Source organism: Aphelocoma coerulescens, chromosome 4 (genome assembly GCF_041296385.1).
Source record: "Aphelocoma coerulescens isolate FSJ_1873_10779 chromosome 4, UR_Acoe_1.0, whole genome shotgun sequence".
NCBI classification, from domain to species: Eukaryota; Metazoa; Chordata; class Aves; order Passeriformes; family Corvidae; genus Aphelocoma; species Aphelocoma coerulescens.
Genome location: NC_091017.1, coordinates 4329251 through 4350666, shown reverse-complemented (window position 1 = coordinate 4350666; position 21416 = coordinate 4329251). Strand labels below are relative to the sequence as shown.

General features: G+C 40.5%; 2 protein-coding genes and 1 long non-coding RNA gene across 5 annotated transcripts in view; 1 reads left to right on the top strand and 2 right to left on the bottom strand.

Annotated features, from left to right (window-relative positions):
- The window catches only part of RPL7L1 (ribosomal protein L7 like 1), a 142789-nt gene extending 142160 nt beyond the window's left edge, over positions 1-629 (bottom strand). Inside the window, exon 1 of the mRNA XM_069012574.1 lies at positions 525-629. The gene's annotated coding sequence lies outside the window, so the exon portion shown is untranslated. The remainder of the gene's footprint in view (positions 1-524) is intronic.
- A 948-nt stretch (positions 630-1577) lies between these two features.
- LOC138109339 (uncharacterized) lies at positions 1578-2778 on the top strand. Its single transcript, XR_011150419.1, has 2 exons — positions 1578-1863; positions 2197-2778. It is a non-coding gene; the product is annotated as an uncharacterized lncRNA (long non-coding RNA).
- Positions 2779-4213: 1435 nt separating this feature from the next.
- USP53 (ubiquitin specific peptidase 53) overlaps positions 4214-21416 on the bottom strand; it is a 29890-nt gene continuing 12687 nt past the window's right edge. For all 3 annotated transcript variants that reach the window (XM_069012561.1, XM_069012563.1, XM_069012562.1), the window contains exons 5-16: positions 20894-21007; positions 20725-20807; positions 20298-20403; positions 19733-19879; positions 19048-19197; positions 18399-18570; positions 17317-17466; positions 16566-16709; positions 15441-16173; positions 13417-13490; positions 8587-8698; positions 4214-7807 (exon numbers count right to left, since the gene is read on the bottom strand). In XM_069012561.1, the coding sequence (XP_068868662.1) occupies positions 6871-7807; positions 8587-8698; positions 13417-13490; positions 15441-16173; positions 16566-16709; positions 17317-17466; positions 18399-18570; positions 19048-19197; positions 19733-19879; positions 20298-20403; positions 20725-20807; positions 20894-21007 (2922 nt within the window). In that variant the 3' untranslated portion in view covers positions 4214-6870. The remainder of the gene's footprint in view (positions 7808-8586; positions 8699-13416; positions 13491-15440; positions 16174-16565; positions 16710-17316; positions 17467-18398; positions 18571-19047; positions 19198-19732; positions 19880-20297; positions 20404-20724; positions 20808-20893; positions 21008-21416) is intronic.

Genomic DNA, 21416 nt, shown 5'->3' with positions numbered 1-21416 from the left:
ATTTGAGGCTAAAAAGGGGTAATAGCTGCCAAGAGAAAGGATTTGTTTCACATACTCATGGGTTTCTGGTCATTCTTCTGGACATGAAAATAATAGTCCTGATTTCAATATGGAGTGAACTGGAAGGGCTGAGGGTAGCACATCCCAGCTCTAAGTGTGGCATCAGGGTGTGCCGCTTCATTTATTTTTATTTACTTCTTCAGCTGTGTGTTATGCACATAAAGCACACAGAATACACTATCTACATGAACTTTTCCATGTTTGTTCAGTGCACAAGCTCCAGCTAACCTTCAAGGAGAGGAGTGTATCTTAAAACACTTTCAATTTTCCTAAACTTCTTCACAACACGATATCCCTAAACGTCTTCTAGTTTTTCTCAGGATATCATCTGCTCTCCAAGAAACGGCATCGGGATGAACTCGTGAATGTTTATTTCCACACAAGCCAAAGCACAGGTGGCAGGACAAGACCAACACGGTCTGACAGGACTGACTGCCGGCTCTTCCCCAATGTCCATATCTCACCTGACAGACAACAGCAGCAGCCAGCAGCATCCAGGCAGGAATGTCAGTCACCAGCCCAAGGGGAGCCACCACAAGCACCGGCTCTCCCAGCGACAGAGAGACAAGCAGGAATCCTCTCCATGTCCAACGTCTTTACCACCCCTACAAGGCGGTGCCTGAGGAGGGAATGGCGGGGCGGGGTCTGAGGCGGCAGGGGCGGGGCGGTGCCTGAGGCGGGAATGGGGGCCCTTTGGCTGAGGCGGGAATGGGGGCCCTTTGGCTGAGGCGGGAATGGCGGGGCGGCGCCTGAGGTGGCAATGGGGGGACTTTGGCTGAGGCGGGAACGGAGGGGGCTGAGGCGGGATGGCGGGGCGGTGCCTGAGGCGGGAATGGGGTGGTTTTGGCTGAGGCGGGAATGGAAGAACTGTGCCTGAGGCGGGAATGGAGGGGGCTGAGGCGGGAATGGCGGGGCGGTGCCTGAGGCGGCAGGGGCGGGGCAGTTCCTGAGGCGGGAATGGCGGGGCGGTGCCTGAGGCGGCAGGGGCGGGGCGGTTCCTGAGGCGGGAATGGAGGGGCGGTGCCTGAGGCGGCAGGGGCGGGGCGGTCCCTGAGGCGGGAATGGAGGGGCGGTGCCTGAGGCGGCAGGGGCGGGGCGGTGCCTGAGGCGGGAACAGCGGGGCGGTGCCTGAGGCGGGAACAGCGGGGCGGTGCCTGAGGCGGGAACGGCAGGGCGGTGCCTGAGGCGGGAATGGCGGGGCGGTGCCTGAGGCGGGAATGGCGGGGCGGTGCCTGAGGCGGCAGGGGCGGGGCGGTGCCTGAGGCGGGAACGGCGGGGCGGTGCCTGAGGCGGGAATGGCGGGGCGGTGCCTGAGGCGGGAATGGCGGGGCGGTGCCTGAGGCGGCAGGGGCGGGGCGGTGCCTGAGGCGGGAACGGCGGGGCGGGGCCTGAGGCGGGAATGGCGGGGCGGTGCCTGAGGCGGGAACGGCGGGGCGGTGCCTGAGGCGGGAATGGCGGGGCGGTGCCTGAGGCGGCAGGGGCGGGGCCGCCGCGCGCGATCCCGTGGGTGTGGCCGCGGTACGTGCGCTCCGTTGTCATTGGCGCCGTACCCGGAAGAGTCAGTGGCGCCTGCGCGGTGGGGCCGCCGCGCGACCCTTTCCCTCCCCGCCGAGGAGATGGAGGCGGCGGCGTGGCGGCGGCAGCGGGAGCAGGAACAGCGGGAGCGGGAGCAGGAGGATGGTGGGCGGGTGCTGTCACGATCCCTGTCGGGACAGTCTTACTGGCTGGACCTGTGGCTCTTCATCCTCTTCGACGTGGCGCTTTTCCTGCTTATCTACCTGCTGCCCTGAGGGCGCGGCCCAGGTGAGGGGCGGCGTTCGGGGATGATCGGTCTGTCGGTCGGTCGGGAAGCCCCGACAGGCTGTGCCCCATGGAGGGCAGGCTCCGCTTCAGGAGTGGGCCTCGGGAACAGCCTTGGCATTCCCACAGCCCCACCTCAGAAGGCCTCGGAAGTACAAATGCTTCTCAGGAAACTGGAAACTAATTCCAAGCCACCCCCAGCTTTATTTAATTATTTGCGAGATTTATTATCCGCTCTCTGTTCGGGAGGTGTGATTGATGCTCCTTACAGGTCAGTAGCTTCCGAAGGGCTGTTTAGCACTACGAGCGTAACTAGACCTTTTCTGTTCCCTGTAGGGCCATTCCCACCAAGGGAATTCTCACCTATTTCGCACCTTATGAACACAGGCGGTGGAAGAGGAGGACCATTTGTGCGCGATAAACAACTGGGGACAAGACTCTAGCGGAGTCTCTATGGAGGAGGCACATTTTTATACACTGTATCTTAAGAGATCTCTGTGTGTCACAAGTGTTACTGTTCAGGTTTTACCTGTATCTTGTTTGTGTGTCCTAAACTGTGCCTTAAAGGTCACATAAGACAGACTGACTCTGCTTTTGTGATTAGTACCTAAAGGTTTGTTGTGCAGAAATGAAAGTATGCACTGTTTGAATAAAATCTACTGAAAGGACACCCTGCAGAATGGCTGAGAATAAAACCCAGCTCTTGTGTACACTGAAGTTACAGCATCATCTGTTCCTTCAACAGATGAAGCTTAGCCAGCTGTTTTATTTCCAAAATGTTAATTCTATGGGTTGATGCTGGTTGGTTTTGTATGATATCTTTCTTCTTTCTTTACCTTTGGCAGTTCCTGCACTTCCTCAGGCTCGGTATTATCCATATAAATACATACGTGTATAAACATGCCCGTGTTTAACCCAGCAGCAGTGTCCTGTCCTCACTTACTGATTAAGATAAATCAGGTTCTGATTTCCTTGCTACAAAATGCTTAGGAGGAGCTTACAAGAGCAGCCTTGAGTCACTGGCAGATGACACATAAAGAACCCTCCTCCTCACCTTCCATGGATGGCTGTAAGTAGACAGTAATTGGGAATTACAAGGTTTCAACATCAATTTCCTCTGTCACACTAGAGGGGGACTTTCAAACCCATGGTACGGGCACGAGGCTCTTGCAGTCTTTGGAGAAAGAAACAGAAGCTGAGCACATAGATTGAGCTTTTTGCCAGGGCAGGTTTGGGGGAAGAGAGGCTTCCAGCTATGGATGAAGGGGGTTTAGTTTTCTTTGGTATTTTTCCCTTGGGAGTACTAATTTCTAGTCCTGAGAAGTACAATCCATGCTTGGTTAGTATTTTTTTCCAGGAATACATTTAACAAAATAACTAGATTGGAGAGACTTGGAAGTGCAGAGTGGTTCAGTGTCTTCCCACATATGAAAAGAAAATGGGCGAGGATCAGGTTAAATAGGATTTGGGATGCAAAAGTGGACATATGCTCTTTCCTTTTATTTTTCTTTGATTGTTGAGACAATTTTGCTAGTGGCAGTGGTTCGTTTCATGTGTCAGACCTGCATTTATGATCGTGGCTGCTGGTACCTGTGAGATCAGTGGTTTCAGAGATCTTGACTCAAGGTGCACAGGAGCCCTGAACTGTGATTGCATTCTCACAAACAGAAGAATGGGGGGTCTCATTTTTCAAATGAGGCCATTAAAGAGACAAGGTCACTGCATTCACTACCTTTTATTTCCTCCCCCTCTGGCATGGTATCGCAAGTGAAAGCTGCAGGGAAGAACTTTACAGTCCTTTCCTGATATGTTGCTCCATTTCTCTTTTGATAAGGAAGACAGGTGAGATTTAATGGCTATTAAGGCTTACAAAGTTGAATTTTAAGGCATCTTCCACTAAGTTAGTTTTCTCTTTCAGCCAGATCTGACACAAAAGGTTTTGCTTATCTCAGAAAACTTAAGAGCTAACAAAGTGCAGGCTTGTGCTGCACTGGGCCCAAGCTATTCCATAGGCACATGGAGCTCCTGAGTACACAGATCCCCGCAAATTTTGCTTATCCCTAGTAAAGATAGTAAGGTAGCTCATGTATCTGTCAATCACTTGTCACCCAGTCTGTGGTATAAAAATTGCTTTATGCATTTCATAGCTACTTTAAAAGTTTAATCTATTTAACAGCTTTATAAAATAGTTCAGAAGATTAATTTTACTGTTCAAAAGAGGTAACCAAACCCCCAGCTCCATGAAAACCTCCAACCATCACTAGCAGCATTATCTGTCACTTTAAACATGTAGTTCTGGAAAGCCAACTTTTTTTTTCTTTTTAAACATGGAACACAAAAAGAACAGACAACAAAGATTTTAAATTTTTATCTTGGTATTTTGAACAAGCAGAACTTTGCAGGAAAATAATTCTAAAGACTGAAAAATATATTAATTACAAGACTTGTTAATATCTTTACTGTTACAAAAATTGTCTAGGCTCTTATACAAATCTATAGCTCGAGGGGGACATTTATAAAAAAATAAATAGGCACCCTAGGTAAGTTAAAACAAGTTATCACATATTAGTTAGCAAATATTACATACATACATACATGGAGTGCAGAGTCAAATATAAAAATGAAGGTGCCTTGATTAGCTGTCTATTTAATCATTAAATACCTGGTAAACACAGAGAAAGTTGTCTGATAAGATTGTTTCAAGCTAAGCGAGGAGACTGAAGTACACCTAAGTTACTGCAGCTACTTTAGAGAGGAGTTTACCAGTTGTGCTTACTGGGAGCAGAGTTCATTGGTATCAGTAAGAGGCATTCATATTGCTCGTGGTACAGAAGTATCAACATTGCTATGCATGTTTAAAAATAAGTGTTCTAACATCATTCACAGTTGTTGCTGTGCCATCCATACATAAAAATACTGTCATTTCAAATACAAGATTTTTTTTTTTGCAAAACATTTTACAAATTATACATTATTTACAAATTCCAATAATCTTTGTTTTTACACAGGTATTAGAGGACAGTTGTACTTAACTGGCTATGTGTATTATATAACATGGCTAGATGAACTGGAAAAGTTTAATTTACAGGTTCTGAAATCTCTCTTAAAAATATTACAGTAGGAATCACCCAAGTTATTTTTTAGTGTTCTTCTGTATTCAACTGATTTTCTTACAAAAGGATCATTGTTTAAGTTGCTGTTTACTAGCAGCCATACATAAACATGCATAGTATTTTCACTATAAATTCTAGAATTCATTTTTTTTCCCAAGTGCTACAACAAATTTTGATCAAGGTAGAAAGAACGTTAATCTGAGATACCTGGTTTGTTGCATATATATAATGTTCCAGTTCTACTGTAAGGTACATGTCATTTAAAAGGAAAAAAACCTGACCTTGCTGCAGAATAACCAAAACTACTGTTTAAATGTTTACCTTGGATAATTGTGCTAAACAATTGCAATCATTTGGTTGAAGCACTAAAACACATGTACATAAGGTTATACACATAAAAAAAAAAGTCTTCCTGACTAACAGTGCAAGTAAGAGTGTTTATTATGCATATTTTACCTTCTTGCATTATTTTCATAAATAAAAGGCATTGATGTTTAGGTGTAATCAGCAGCACCACAAGTTAACACTCTAATGTGAATAATAGGAATATTTTGCCTTTTTGGGTTGTGTCAGGCTTTGATGAAGCTGCCTCAGCACTCACTAGATGGTTCTGTGCACTGATTTAACTAACCAAATAAAAGCCAGATAAATCTTCCTCCTTGTTACTGAGATTAAGTCAGGCTAACAAAAGACAAGGTAAATTCCAGAGCTGCCAAAACTGGAGGCTGAGGGACAGAGGAGAGAAAGAGGAACCTCTTCTTCCCATGGCCCCTTAGCCATCAGTCTGAATGGCTGCACATTCAGCCTGATCTGCTAATGCAGACCATTCCCATACGTAGAACTGTTCCAAATGGGAAAACATGTTAGTAAAAAACAAAAAAAAAAAAAAAAAAAAGAAATCAAATGTGTGATCCCCATGAACCAAAATGTCAAGCTGAATAAAAAAGGGGAGTTTAATAAATAGGAGCATTGACTTTGCATGCAATTGTAGAATAAGCCAGAACTGAACATAAGCAGTAATTACTTCTAAAATGTCATAAAATTAATCTTTCATAGTTGCATGATAACTCTGTATTTAAAATTAGCATCCTATTCTGTTATACTGGTTTGTAACTTATGAAGTTAAATTTAATAAGGTAAAGTATATAGCTTAAAGGGTGAACAAATCTGATAAATGTGCTTAAAAATGTACACTAAGAGCAGGGGTATTAACAGGACAGTATTACTGCAGTTTACTTCAATTCCCTTTGAAAGTCTCATTTAACACTTGCAAACAAGAACAGTTTTTAAAGAATTACTATTATTATTAAGGCTTTTCAAATAAAAAATAATTCCTCTGGGTAAACTTGCATTAAAGACACTTGAAGGTTTGTGAAAGCACAGACTCTGAGAGACATCAGTTGAAAAAGCTGTGTCACCTCGTGCTACCTCTGAGGACAAATACTGCTCTATTATGACTACAGGTACTGCATTAGTTGTGGTAGCATGTTTATCCCTTTTGTTAGTCTAAGAACGTAGTGACCACAGTCTGAAGGAACAATTCTTACACTGCAGCTAACTAGATCTTCTTACACAATCAGTAACATCCAGCCGATCCCGCTGCTGCAAGGTGTGCACTCCTCAAGGGACCACACTGAATACAAACTGTACAAGACAAGCTGAGTAACAGAGGTAAGCATTAAGGCAACTAGAGTAACAAATCAAAGAACCACAAGTTTAGCACCTCTTCTCCTCTGTTCACCTCTATTTGCATATTCATTTGAACAGTCACAACTCCGAAGCAAAGTGCAGTCAGCTGGGTACCTGGTTATCACACACACACACACTCAAGGTTGTGACCCTTTACAGACTACATGAAATGCCCAAGTCAGATCCAGGTGTGGCTTTCTTGAAGAACCTATCTACTGCAGTGTATTCCTTCTGCATTTGCCTTGTACCTCTGTTCGGGGATGGGATGCCTGGGCTCAAGAGTGGCAGGGTATGTGGCATTCAGATCTACTCCAGCTGCTGGAGGATGCTTCTCCTTGTGGAAGCTTCCACTCTCTGTAAAATACAGCTTGGGCCTCTGGTGGTACTTCAGCCTGTAGGTGTCAGTCATGCAGCTGTCTACCGAGAAGTAAGTGGTTAGGGACACGCTGTCATTCCCATCCGCATAGCCAGGGCTGGGTCCCGTGTGACGGGATCCTTTCTTTAGCATGTTCTCAGACACGGTCCAGAACTCATTAACTGATAAGCGAGGTGGAGAATCCGGTTTATGAACAAACACTTCGTTCCCTGGAAAGGGCTCTTTAAGCCTTTGTTCAGCTGGGACTACGCTTTCTTCTGATGCAGATTTTGAAGGTGCACCTGTTTGCCTTAATGGACTACTTTGCAACGCTTCCGGTGATTTTACATCCACTGCCGAGTTATTCTCTGATCCTGACAAAGTGCTCAGAGCGTATTTCTTCGGAGGTAAGGGGGGAGGAATGTTCTGGTACACGGCTTCAGGCACCCAGAGGGGCTCCGCCCTTCGGAGGGGGTGGCCGGCGTGCTCGCTGGGAGGGGCGGGCAGCACCGCCGGCCTTTCCGGCGGGGTCTGAGGCGCACACGGCACCAGCCCCACCTTGGGACCCAGTGTTCTTGTGTGGTGAGACTGCGGCTGGGCAGGGGGGGGAAAGTCGCTGTGGATCGGCTTCCTGCCACAGGCATTGTCTGGGCAGGGGTGGGGCACGCTGTCCGCACAATACACAGGCTCGTTCGCCTTGTTCCTGCTGTCTGACTTCACAATCTCTTTGAGAACTGGCTGGAGAGCTGATGATGGAAAAAACTTCCTGTTGATCTCAGGCATTTCAGCTCTAAAATACAGAAATCACACAGGATGTAAGTATCCCTGAAAACATACGAAAAGGCTCAGATAACAGGGATTTTTTCAAATACAGCCCTGGTAAAACCGCTGAAATATTCAAACTGACAAGAGAATTAGGCTCTGTTCAACATACAGCCCTCGGAGTACAAGTTGTATTAAATTACTCCAAAGTTTCTTTCATTAGAAATGTAAATGTGCCCTAAGATGGCAAGATGAATTCCTTCAACATTCAGGACTATGTCAAATATGACCTCTGCTCTCTTCTGAACATCTTCATGACTCTGATACATGCATTTTTCAAATACTGCATGTTACTTTCAGTTGATAAATTTGTATTTAGTTTCTTGAGTTTTAGGAGATACTGAGCACTTAGTGTTCATATTAGAAACAACAAGGTACAGCAGCAGCTTCTAAACACAAATTAACTTTTCCCCGCTTCCAGACAAACTTTTCAAAGCTTTATGGGGTGATAGCACTAACCATGAATTGGTAATCACTGCATGTTACATATAATTCCAAACAGAAAAATGTTAAATCCCTCTTTCTGGTAAGATGGTTTAAAATCCTCTAAGCTATTTGGTGACATGGACAGCATCAAAATTAAAGACAGAGAGAATTTAGACCCATCAATTATGCAAAATTCAAAAGGAATTGTCTGTCAAAAATATTGACTACCTTAACTCTTCAATGCTTAATACTGATCATTGTAACATTACAAAATTCAGTATTTTTTAAGCTTTCACAGAGGAACATGCCAGTACTGGTTACCTCTTTACTGGAGGACTGGGCACCTGCAAATATAATTCTGTTGGGAAACCAGCATGAGGATGAGGTCTGTAGTTAACTTCGGAACTGATCTGGTCTTTCCTCAAATCTGGGGCTAGAAAAGAAAATACTGCAATATTAACAGATATACAGTCCAATTCCTTCTTTATAATTCCTCAGAGGTTACAGAAACAAACAAAATACAACAGAACAATCTCTTGCAAAATTTGAGATTAATCAAAATAACCATTTTGAAGATAATCTGTCACAGAAGGTCAGATCTTAGAATCTGGAGGAAATTTTCTGGGTGTTCTTCTTACCAGAAAATAAGTAATTATGACAATTTTGATGTCCTGTAGATATGTTTTCAAGATCACCGTAATATTTAATCTGACTAAAGCACATTTTCAAAAGAAGCTTTTATTAAAAGCATGTTTATTGCTTATTATGACATATAAGTCATTTGAATTACAAAATAAGAACTATGTATACTTCTAAAGATTCATATTGTGTTATAATAATTAAATAGAATGAATACTGTAGAGACTGGGGGTGGTCTAGGTTGTGCTGTTGCTTGTGGGTTTTACAAAAATACATCCTTTGAAACAATTCAAACCCTAAAGCACTGGGCAGACAAAGAGCACTGTCACCTTTGTGCCCCAAACACACAGCACTGAGTGCCTGGGCCAGCACTACTGCACTCCCACTCCAGAAGCTCCTTCTATTCCCAGGCAAAGAACCATTCCTTGGAAATACACAAGTTCTGAACAAGGCAGCTCTTAGTGAGCTGGAAATAAAGGAAGCATTGAAGTATTCATGTCAACACCACACAGAATAAAACTCTCTTGGCAAGTGACAAGCAGCAGTCTATTTGTTTAGACACAGATACTCCAAGTCTTCTTAATGCCATGATTAGCCCATTAATATCAGTCACCTGCTCTGAAGCCACTCAAAGAAATGGCTTCTTCTTCTCCTCAGTATTATCATTATTATTATTATTATTATTATTATTACAATGGCTTATTTTGTCTGTGTACAGACTAGACTCACAACTGCTACACCTATTTCACTTGTTTCCCTAAGTTTAAATATTTAAAGTCTTAGAACTTTAGACTTATGGACATATGACTTAAAACCCCAACAAGAGAGCAAAGCTAAACTGAAAACTTTGGGTGTTGCTGTTTGGTGATACTCGTTTTGAGGCTCAATAGCTGCCCTATCTTTAGGTGATGTGAGACTAAAGACATGAAATCTTTGACCCAGGACACAGGTAGGAGAGGCTAAAGCAGCATATAGCACAGGAGACAAAGCCCCCATATGGCTTTCCTTCAAGTCTTGAGATTAAAAAAAAATAAATTTAAAAGTCACAATAAACAATACCACAGCCTTAGAAATCATATTTATGGGAAAATATTCTTACTGAATGAGCCCATACAAGGGACAAGTATTTAACCTGAAGGTTCGAAACCGCTTGTGTGCCACAGAGCTACCTAACAGTGAGATAACCAACACTGAGGTTATATTTCACACAGAAACACTTCATTCTAGTGCAGAGTGATGATTTTCACTCCAAGCCCAGCTCCCGGAGGACTCCGCAGGCTCCCAGGGCAGTGCCGCAAGCGGCCGGGAGGCGGCAGCAGAGGCCAGCGAGCGGCTCCCTCGGGCACGGCCCCCCGCACCAGGTGCTTTGTGCCTGCGGAATTCCAGCGAACTTAAAAATAGATGTGTTATTTTCCTTTCTGCTGACAGGACAGCCATGCACGGTTAAAACCAGACGCCGGCTCGATTGGGAATTTTGGCTCTACGTTCTCTGCAAACCTAAATATGGGACACACAAGCCCTGCTCAGCTGGAGCTCGGCATCCTTATCAATGGCTCGTAAAGAGCTGAGCAATAAATGAAAGGTAATTGCCTTTTGACATATAAACTGATCTACTTTTAACATTTACAAACATTCATTTTCACATCTGGGTAGTCAATTCAGATTTTCAAAAGATTAATATCCATTCTACAGCCCACAGGTAGGACAGACAAGGTCTTGTCTAGTATCTCCATTTACACATACAGAACATGTGCAAAAATCTGCCAAGTCCAGTTTCTGTTGAGAAAAAAGCTGAACTGAAAATAAATACAAAACCCCTACAAAAACCTCCAAAAAAACTCAACTCCACATTAAATTCAACTTCCTCTTTATATGTTTTAGCTGCATATTTCCTGGATTTTTTTTTAATATTTCCCAAGTTGTCACTAAAAAAACCAACAACAAAGCATAATACTTTTTGTAACAAATATTGTGGCAAATTCCTCTCTTAGCCTAGGCATTTTCTGTATTCAGTTGAAATGACACCCAAACTTATTGGAAGCTTTGGAAATGTGGAACAACAACAATCTCTCAGTCAAGGAAGTAATAAGTATGTTATAACTTGCCCAAAATGGAATATTATTTCTAAAAAACAGTGACCAATCTCCTTAAAAAAAAAAAAATTATATTCTAGAAACTTTACTTTTGGAGCAACGCTCAGTTGCAAAACCTTTCCTACATATTGTTATTCTATCATTTAAAGACATTCCAGAAAGGCATTTCTTTGTTTCTGTTTCATGGTAAGCAAGCTAAGTAGCTACAAGATTTAATTCTCCACTCATTTCTTTAAACTTGGCATTCGTGTACACTGCATCATAAGGGTAAGAACTGGTTTTCCTTATGTGCAGTTGCATGTTTTGAATTATTACTATAAAGGTACAGTTTTCCTAAGCATATGAGCTGTCTTTCTCAGAGTTATGGTTGGTTTGTGGGGTTTTCTGAAGTGACACAACAAGCAAAGGCAATTTGTATTCTTCACACACTAACCAGATCTTCAGAATGATTCTAGATTTCAGTTTGAGTTGTCTCATGCTGTCGAACTGAACAATGGGAAAGCCATTAAAAACAATGGGAAAACCATCAAAATTAGTAATCTAACTTGCAGAACATGAGGTTGGTAATTTTCCCCTCACACTACTCATATCTCAAGTTCTCTAAACACAATAAAAATTTTGCCTCCTGAGCTCACAAGTTCAAACTTCATAAACGCAAAGTGATTAATATAAATCATGGATACTACATCTGCTTACTCAATATTTACATTTTCCTGCCAAAATCTAACCACACAATTTAGGGATTGGCCTTGTGGGACCTTTGCTTCAGTACTACAGTTATCTACTGCTTACTGCCTGTGTAAGGAGCAGCCATTTGATCTCCCAGTCACTGTGTGATCCAGTGTTTCTATCTTTATAATGTTCTGACAATAAGTTTATTTTTGTAAGTCAGGGACAGAATTCCTCAAGTGCTGAACAGTAGCCTCATTCAGCTCTACTAAAAAACAAGGAGCTGGTAAAGCACTACCAACGGTGGGCATAATTAGAAGTCCAACATTATTTCCATAAGAAGTTTTCCACACAAAAAAAACCACTCAGACATATTTTTTTGGAGTTGCCATGAGAGCCTAACAAAGATTTCTTACATTCCATTCCCTTCTCAGAAAGGACTGAGCATTTGTTTTTTAAAGTCCCATTTTCTGTGAGCCTGTCTGATATTTACCTACCAACCCATGTCTCGTTCAGACTATTCAGAGATGGAAAATAAGGTAATACAACTGATACCTGTTGTCCTTGCTAAAGGTGTCCTGACACACTTTCTAGACAACCTAAAAACTGACTCCAAATAAATCTTTACCCCACATACCTGTGAAATTATCAAATTCTTCAGATCTCTTTTCGGTCCATTGAACACTTCCATTAAAAGTATTCTTTTCCAAAACGAAGTTAAATACATGGATTTTTTAAAAGAAGCTTTTTAACAATTCATTACTGAATTAGAATAACTGAATATGTTGGATCCTATCATCAATTTTTTATGGTAACTCTGAGGATCACCTGGAATCACTGCACTTTTTTAAAGTAAAATGTAGGATGCATGTTGAAAGCTTTAAGTATTTTAAGTATTTTAAGTATTCTCTCCAGAGAACAGTCCATAGTTTTAACCCGCCCATTTTTCATGCCTAAAGAGTATTTTAAGTATTTTTCACTGGTGATTTTTTTCCCTTTTTCCTATCCAACTGTGTTTGATAAGAATGGTATAGTACGGAACTATAGTCAGAATAAATCTCATGCAGAACCAGACCTTTGCATTCCATTAATGGAGCTTGCTACTCTTTTTTTTGTTTTGGGTCATCAAAATAAGCAAACACCAAATTAGTTCTCTTTCTGCACCAGAAAATAGATTAGAATACAGACAGAAAATGTAAAAGTGGTATGGCAACACCCCCAATCCCCCACTTTAAGTCCTAGAAGAAACTATACTATACATTATTTGAAAAGAAGTATGATATCTATAAAAATCAAATGTTTCCTGAGGAAGTGGCCTAATATTTATTGCCCCTCTTTGTACAAGCACCCTCCCATTGTTTCAGCAACAGCAGATAATGATTTTGGCTGGCCTCAGACTGACCTATAATACTTATATGCCAAGGCATTTATCAACTTTATAAAACCCCAGCAGACATATTAGTATGTAAAAGGAAGTGGACTTCCTTATTACAAGTGTTTCTTCCTGATACTGCTTCATATCTAGGAGGAAAACAAATGGTGCCACAGTCCACCCAAACATCTTAAAAAAAAAAAAAAGTCTTGCTTAGTATCCACCAAGGAAGCTCCTAGAAATTTTGGGGGGGAAACCACAGGGAGTGAACCAAACTACCATGTCATTTGTATTAGGTTTTTCTGGGGGGTGGGAGAATAGAAATTCTGGTACATCTACGATAGTTTCTGAAAACTTAATTTTTATATGGGTTCTTACCATGGAAGTTTCTGTTCTGCTCAGGTGCTGAATGTAACACACTGTCAGCTTTTTTGGTTGGCAAGTTCTGTTCACTGTAAAAGAAGCACATATGGGATTACAACACTGAAACTGTGGAACAGACACCACTGGTCATCCAATCCAATTTATTTGTAGGTATCAATATCTTCAGTAAGTGTAACCTGTTAATCAGCATTCCATCTTGTCCATTTTCCTAGTTGGATAATTTGCTATTCGTTAATACTTTGTTTTGATAACAAATATCATTAGAAGTTGTGAATGCCACTTGGTATCTCATTCTAGAGATTTTCATTTAATTATTCTTCCCCTCAAACTGGAATAAAACTGGAAGAAAACTGGAAGATCACAGCTGTCAACCCAAAAGGAGAGAAAAAAAAAACTATCAGAGGATTTACTAAATCTTGCTGGTTTAGATAAGCAGAAAACACGCATGACTAATCCAGATAGGGAGCTGACAAACACCCTGCCAACTCCTACCTTCTACAAGAGTAAGGCAGGGAAGAGATAAACAGCGGCAAGAATTAAATTAAACTAACCCTTCTTGTTGACAGGACAGGAAAACAAGAAAAATACTGAAAGAAACATGAAGAATGGAGTTAAAAACAAAACAGTAATTTTTTTCCACTTTCTTAGAAGAACTTTCAAATAATTAGTTTATATATTCTTGGGTTTATGAGACAGAGTCTGAAAGGTTAGCAGGAAACTAGTAAGTATTGCCAGCCAGTTGAAATTGCCAATCATATAAAGCACTTCTGGAAGTCCCAGGAAGTCAGCTGTATTTTGATAACATACGTTTTTTTCTTTATTTGACAAATGTGTAAACAACAGCATAAACAGCTTCTTAATGAACTATGCTGTTTTAAATTCATCATATTCTCTCTCACAAAATGACACATTTGGGTGTCCCATTGCCTCATGGGCATGCTTAAAAATGAGTTTAAACTGTCAAAACCACTGTTTGAGGCACCTGTCAAACACCAAATAAAACCATGAGTTGGAGTAGTGTTATACATAATTATGTCATTAGCCAATAAAAGCCCATCAGGTTTTTGCATAGTGGGATTTTGTACAGTTTGGTGGGAGGGAAAAAGTGGGAGAAAGGGGAGGGAGGTCAAGGCCTTTTCATATCCTATTATTTGCCATTCTCTTTTCCTGTGAAATAGGTTGCCATGAAAATATATGCCTGAAAATTTGCTTGGATCCATCAAATTAGATCTATCAAAGTGACTAGGCTTGGGCTCCCAGCTGTGCTCTTCCATTTTATGGATATAAACAAAATCCGAAACAAGAATGAATGGGTTTTAGAAGGATCTACATTTCCACATACAGTTTGAGATACACAATACTGAAAACTTCATGTGGAAGGATTATAACTTTATTTCACAGCATCACAGATTTAATTTGGAATGGACCTCTTCAGATCATCAAGTCCAGCCAGTTTTAGTAATTTTACACTTTTCAGCAAAGATTTATTTCCAACGGGTCAGGCAATTACCAAGTGATCAATATGTGTCCGAGGTGATCTAGAAAACTGAATTTCTGCACTGTGACTGGTAACAGCACCCAAGATTCACCTACTGCCATTCCCATCCCCTTTCCAGGGCCTGTGTGTACCAATGTTACAGGTGTGATTTATATGGACACTGTATTTTTTCATTACAGATGGAAAGTTACACGCAGTCTAAAAATCTCGTAAGTAAAGAGTGTAGCAATTATTACAAATGAACATACCCTGCCCCTCAGCACAGCTTAGCAGTTCAGGCTCAGTGCCTCAGTGACTGGCTCAGCGCCTCCCAAACAGAACCAGAGCGAAGGTAAATTGAACACTCAATTGCCCGCACCCTTATTTCTAGATACACTTTAGCTTTCCACATACCTGACTTCAAGCAAGTTGCAAAGCATGTTTTCCTGGGTGGTTTTGATTCTAAACAGCACATAAACATTAGAACAGGTTATTTTTCCATAAATACAACCTATGCAAGCTCAAAGAGCACTAGCATTACCTGCAGGAAGCACTTTCCTTCGCAATCTTGGCATCTGCCGTATTGATTCCTTCAATAATAGGGGAGTCTGGATTTGCAGATCCATTGCTGATATGGTCACTGCTTTCATACCCAGATTCTGTCCTCTGAATTTGCCAGTTATCACCATAGAGTTTTCTCTCTGTAAATCCTTTGCTTTTTTCAGCATTCCCTTTTCCCTCAGAATCCAGTGAGCTTCGACTTCCTGTATCCTGTTTTGTCTCATCTTCATATATAGTCATTAAACCCTTCTGCATTTGGTTTTCCTTTGGCCAGTGATTAAAGCTCCGCTCCTTTTCATGCTTAGATTTACTGCTCAGGTTTGCTTTGTGCTTTGGGCTGTGCTGTTTTTTCTCAGTCTCACTGAAAATGCTGTCTACATTCAGTGTCTCTCGCATTGGTTTCCAGCCTTTACTCCTGCTCCTGCTGCTGACACTTCCTTTGTCCCTGGAGTCTTGACTGGTGTCCGTATCGTAGCCAGTGATGCCATTGGTCCGTGTCCTTGTCACTGGTTTCTCTCCAGCAGGAAAAGGTTCTGTTTTGTTTGATCCAAGCACATGTGCAGAAAGCTTTGCTTGGTGAGGTGCTTGGTTGTCGTGCTTGTAGGGGCCCCTTCCCTGGCTGCTGTAGATCCGCTGATCTGGGCAGTGCCTCAGTCCACTTCCCACCGGAGGAGACCCTGACTTAGCACTGGAACGGTCTTCCCCCAGCAAGTCTTACAAGAACAAAAAGGAAATAAAGCTCCATTAAACTTCTCATTAATATTTCATAGAATGATTTGTGTTGAAATGGACTTAATTAATCATCCAAGTTCCAACTGCCCTGCCACAGGCAGGGACACCTTCCACCAGACCAGGTTGCTCAGAGCCCCATCTCAAGGCCTTGGACACTTCCAGGATGGAAGCAGTCATTTAACAGATATTGTTACAGTCCTAAAGTCTCTTACAGTATCTCTAAAAATCCAGTATGTATTTCAGAATACTGAAAACTGGGAAACTTTAATCTTACAGTGTGGTCTCTTAAAAGGAGAAAAAAATCTGCACAAGCAGCATTGACACTAAAAATTTTTCAATCAACTGATTCTCTGGTTGTATTTTTAAAATGTACCTCTTTGTCTCCCAGACTCTTTCCTTGGTCCCCTGTCTGCATCTTTTCGTAAAGATGTGAAGTTTTTCATGTCAGCAGCTTTCTGGGCACACTCTCTGGATAAGTCCTTGAGCCTGTCCTTTTGATCACTGTATCCTAACTTGGCTGCAAAAAATACTTCTTGTCAAACACCATTACTCAAAAGTCATTCATCACCAAAACACACAAATTTTGGACTGTAAGATTTAGTTTTTAGTGTTAGGACTACTTAAACAGACTAATGAATGATTTAACACAGATTAAGAACATGAGATTTCCTTCCAACCACAAGATCAAGTCCATTAACACACAGGACTGCAAATAATGCTGATATCACAGTACTGCTGGGGAAAAGCACTCCTCAAGTAGCCAGTGATCCACAGAGCCACACCTCAGCCTCAAATCACTAACGTGCCTTTTAATCAACAACATTACTGGAAAGCTTGACAATGTTTGAGAAATGGAACAAGGCCTTGAGAGCCACTTTAGTTAAAGAATAACAACGGTAGTAAATATTCTGCATTTACAGTTCTCTGGAAAAGTTAGCGTTCCATGGCAGATATTCAGATATTACTTAAACATTGAATGAATCTTTGAATAACAACTAAGTCAGTGATGGAATTCTTCCCTTAGTCCTGAGGTTAGAACCCACCTGAAATGCTGTCAATTGAAATATTTTGTAATAAGACATACCCCGTTCGGTGTTTTGGGGGTGGGAGTAGGGAATACATACCTGGACCTCTACCACCACTTGCTTGAATATGGCTTCTGCTGAATGCTGGATTATCTGGCTGAAGTTTTTTATTACTCCTTTGATTAGTGGAGTCTCCAATTCCGTTCTCTTTCACATGATCTGATTTAGCAGCAGAATGCTTTTCAAGTCCTGTCAAACAACATATTTATCTTTAGAAATAAAAGGCTTCCTTATTTAAATTTCCAATATCTAAATTAAAAAAAAAAAAAAAAAGCTGCTTTTTAATTTAATTAATGTGGATTAAAAAGCCAGAAGAGAAACATCACCAGAAACCACACTACATTTCAATATACTAGGCAATAAGGTTCTGTAATATTTTATATAATGCCGTATTTATAGTGGTAGCCTGCAGTGAAACAGGGTTCTCAATTCCTTGCTCCCTGAAGTAATCTATGTTCTATTGCTACACATGATGTGAACACTAACAAGTCAAATTCAATTTGCCTTTTATTTAAGTTACTTGTAAATTATGCTTAGTATTAAATTTAAAAAGCCAACCCAAGACAGTGGTACAAACTACAGAACCAAAAGACTGGATTCTTACGTACTGAGGCCTGTTATATATGAATGTGAGAGATAAAAGGTTTCCTGAAGCTCCTTCTGATTTTTCCCAAAGTTCTGAACTGTGCTCTGTGTGTATATACATATATAAACATATACAAACACACATGCTCCAAATCTCAGTATGTGCACGAAGCTTAAGTAAAATTTATTTTAATGTAATTTATAAAAGGTATTTTAAATGTTTCAATACACATGTAAGAACACCCACATATACAAGTAGTCTACGATTTTCTTCTGAAATTAATGAAGTTCTGAGTGGTTACAACAATCTACAATAGAAAATCTTTTTTTCCCATTACCCAATAGTCTTAATTTGTATCCCCTTATTAACAGGTCTAATACTGAGTATACACACTAATTTCTTTTGAGACTCTTTAGATAATGATTGATAAAAATATTTCAGAACAAAGCAGCCAATCCATTTTTTCTCTTTTATAATCCCCATTTCAGAAATACAGCTGATACTGTTATTAAAAAAAGAAGATACATCTAATTACCCAGGTCTTCCCCATTTCCTCCTGCTGCCTTGCATTGAGACCAGTGAATAATCTGCTTTGGTGCATCTTCTGGAGACACAGCTGTGCCATCTGGGTTAGCATAAAATAGCAGCAATGGCTGGAAGTGACACCGAATGCACCTGGACACCACATCTTTCCATTTTGTTCCAATCTAAGAAAAAAAACAGCAAACTAAAACCCCAAAACTTTATCAACAGTATTGAACCCAAATATGGAAAGAGTAATTCATTAAGCGACACCAAATGCCTAATTCCAAATGTACATGAAGATACAACATTTTAGCACAGTGGTTTACAGAAATTGCAACAAAAAGATAGAACTAGTTCTACATGGGCTAACAATCAGAGCGTCACCCCTGTGGATACAGCTGGCAGTATCTTCTTTTTCTTTAAAAGCAGTACAAATTCAACAATAGACAAGTGCATGAGCATTCTGAAACGCTCAGCATTTGTACGGCACAGCCATAAAGCACTGAAATAAATTCTAAAGGTCATTTTAAAAAAATGACTTACAAAACTGAAGGTTTGTTAAAATAAGAAGGTTGTTTTGACTTTCTTCAACATTGGTGTCAGAAGAATGCTCTCCAGAAAAGATCCCAAAATTTGGTAGGAGTACAGCCAATATTTACCTCTTTGACATTAGCATCATCAAACAGCACCCATTTGCAGCTCTTGGTGTGAAAGGCAAAGGCACAGTAATGTCGGCTCGTGTAGCAAATCATTCCCACTAGAAAAAGCTCACTGTTTTTGGCATTTTCATCTGTAACCCTATAAAACAGCTGTAAAAATGATTACATATTTTAAAACATGTATAAAACACAGCCTCAATTTCCTGACCTGCTGCTGGCATTTCACCAAGGCAGCTGGTATTTAGTGTCCTGTTGTATTACACAATTTTTCCTTAGTATAAATACTGATTTTTGCACTTGCTACATCTATTTTAACTTTTTTTTTTTTTTTTGCCTACTTGAAAGAGTAAAATATTCATGCTCTGGAATAATTCCACAGTGTCAAACTGAAAATGATATTCCTAGATTTTCAACCAGGAAGTCTCCTACATTAATCATTGTACTTAAGGACAAAACACTTCCAATGGGACTTTTTCCTCTCACAGAAACTACATTAAGCAGCACATCATAAAGAACAGTAAAAGTAGACAAACTTTATATAAATATATAAACTTTTTATAAAGTTAAGTAGTGCTTATAAAAAATACATATGAATATTTCTATTCTGTATACATTCTCATATATGTAAAAGAGAAAGTAAAATTAAATTCTAGAAAAAGCAAAAAGTAAGCTTTAGGTCAGATACCCCTGGAAGATAAAGCTGTGTTGCCAGATTCCGCATAACCTCTTCTGTCAGATCGGAGTGTTCTGAATCCCAGACTAAACCGATGGTTACAATCTCAGGACAATTCATAAGAACACGCCGAATTTTTATTTTTTGACCACAATTACTCTAGAAAAAAGGAAACAAAAACCATGATGGGAGGGAAAACAAAAGTGTTTAAAAACTGGATGTCCAAAGGTGAGTCACTACACAAGAATTAGTTCAACAAAACAACTCTGCAATGTCTTTAATTCCAAAATTTAGTTACGGTGTTTGTTTCTAACAATTTAAGGATAACATTCTTCATCATAAAAACACTTTGATGAAGACTACAGCTTAACTTCTATATCCAATCACCACCTTAAAGCAGAAATCTCTATAACTGGAGCAATAAAATATAACTTCAAGGGCTTTGTTCACCCTAAGCTTGCTGCTCTGAAGCAGCAACACATAACCTTGCTTTTAGAGGAATACTTCTAGCCTGATTTCATATCCTAAAAATTTCTCCTTTGTATCCTAAAGTAATGTAACATTTTTGTTTACTTACAGGACACTTTCTGTAGTCATCAGCAGTATTTGCTGCCTGCAGCAATTCTGCAAACATTTCCGGCTTGAGACGTTCATGTCTCTCCATCATTTTTTCTACTTCATTACTGCAAAAAGTAAATTTCATAACTATGGGTCTCCCTTCTAAAAAAGTAACAGGTTTCAGTCAACTCTCAATTAACTATGTTGTATAACTAAAAAGAAAACACACAGTGGTAAAACAGTAGTGATACAAATGTTTTTGTCAAGCTCTCTCTACATCTTGCTTTTGAAATCCAAATGCTATTTTTGGACAGTATCTCAAAAATGTGTTGCAACAAAAAAAATAAACATTAATTTTTAGCACTTCAAAGCCTTCTCTGGCATGCTTTGAATAATATTAGAAGGGTGTACATAGAAAAGTAAGTAACAAGAATAAAAGCTCTTACCACAGGGCTGTGGTGGAAATGTAACGCACAAATTCTGTAAAAGGCAACGGATCTGATGATGCTCCACAACTGCGACACACACACTACAAAAATAAAAATACTTTGGATTTTATTTACTCAGGACAGAGAAAACAAGGTATTTGTTAAAGTAATCAAATGAAGGTCTGACCTGCTCATACAGCGTCATAGCAAACTTCTGGTGAGAAATACAGGATTTTGAAGTGCACATATCTGTTTCACTGTTTGGCACTAAGTGAAAATGAATCCTCTCAAGGATATTTTCCTAAAAAGAAATAATAATAGAAATGTAAACTGAACTGATGAAGTCAAAACACACAAGGAACACTACAATTTAATACTCCAACTACGCCCCTTGGGTCCCTATGACTGCAATGAGTTTGTCCCCTGAATCAGCAAGGCCATTTTTTCCTTTTGCAAAAAATACCAGAAGTAATGGGAAGAAGTGAATCTATTTCAGGTAGATCAGACAGATGATTAGTTCAGGAGTCCAAATGCATTTTGCATAGATGGAGCAGTGATAAGAGGCTCTCTTTCATGACTGCAAGATCTCAAACAGCCTCTTCCAGGAGTTCTCCCCTGGATTTTCCTACGTATGTGAAGAAAAAATCTAGCAGGTAACAATTAATTTGGGGATACTCCCAAAGGATGTCCAAAACTGAAAGGAACCAAAG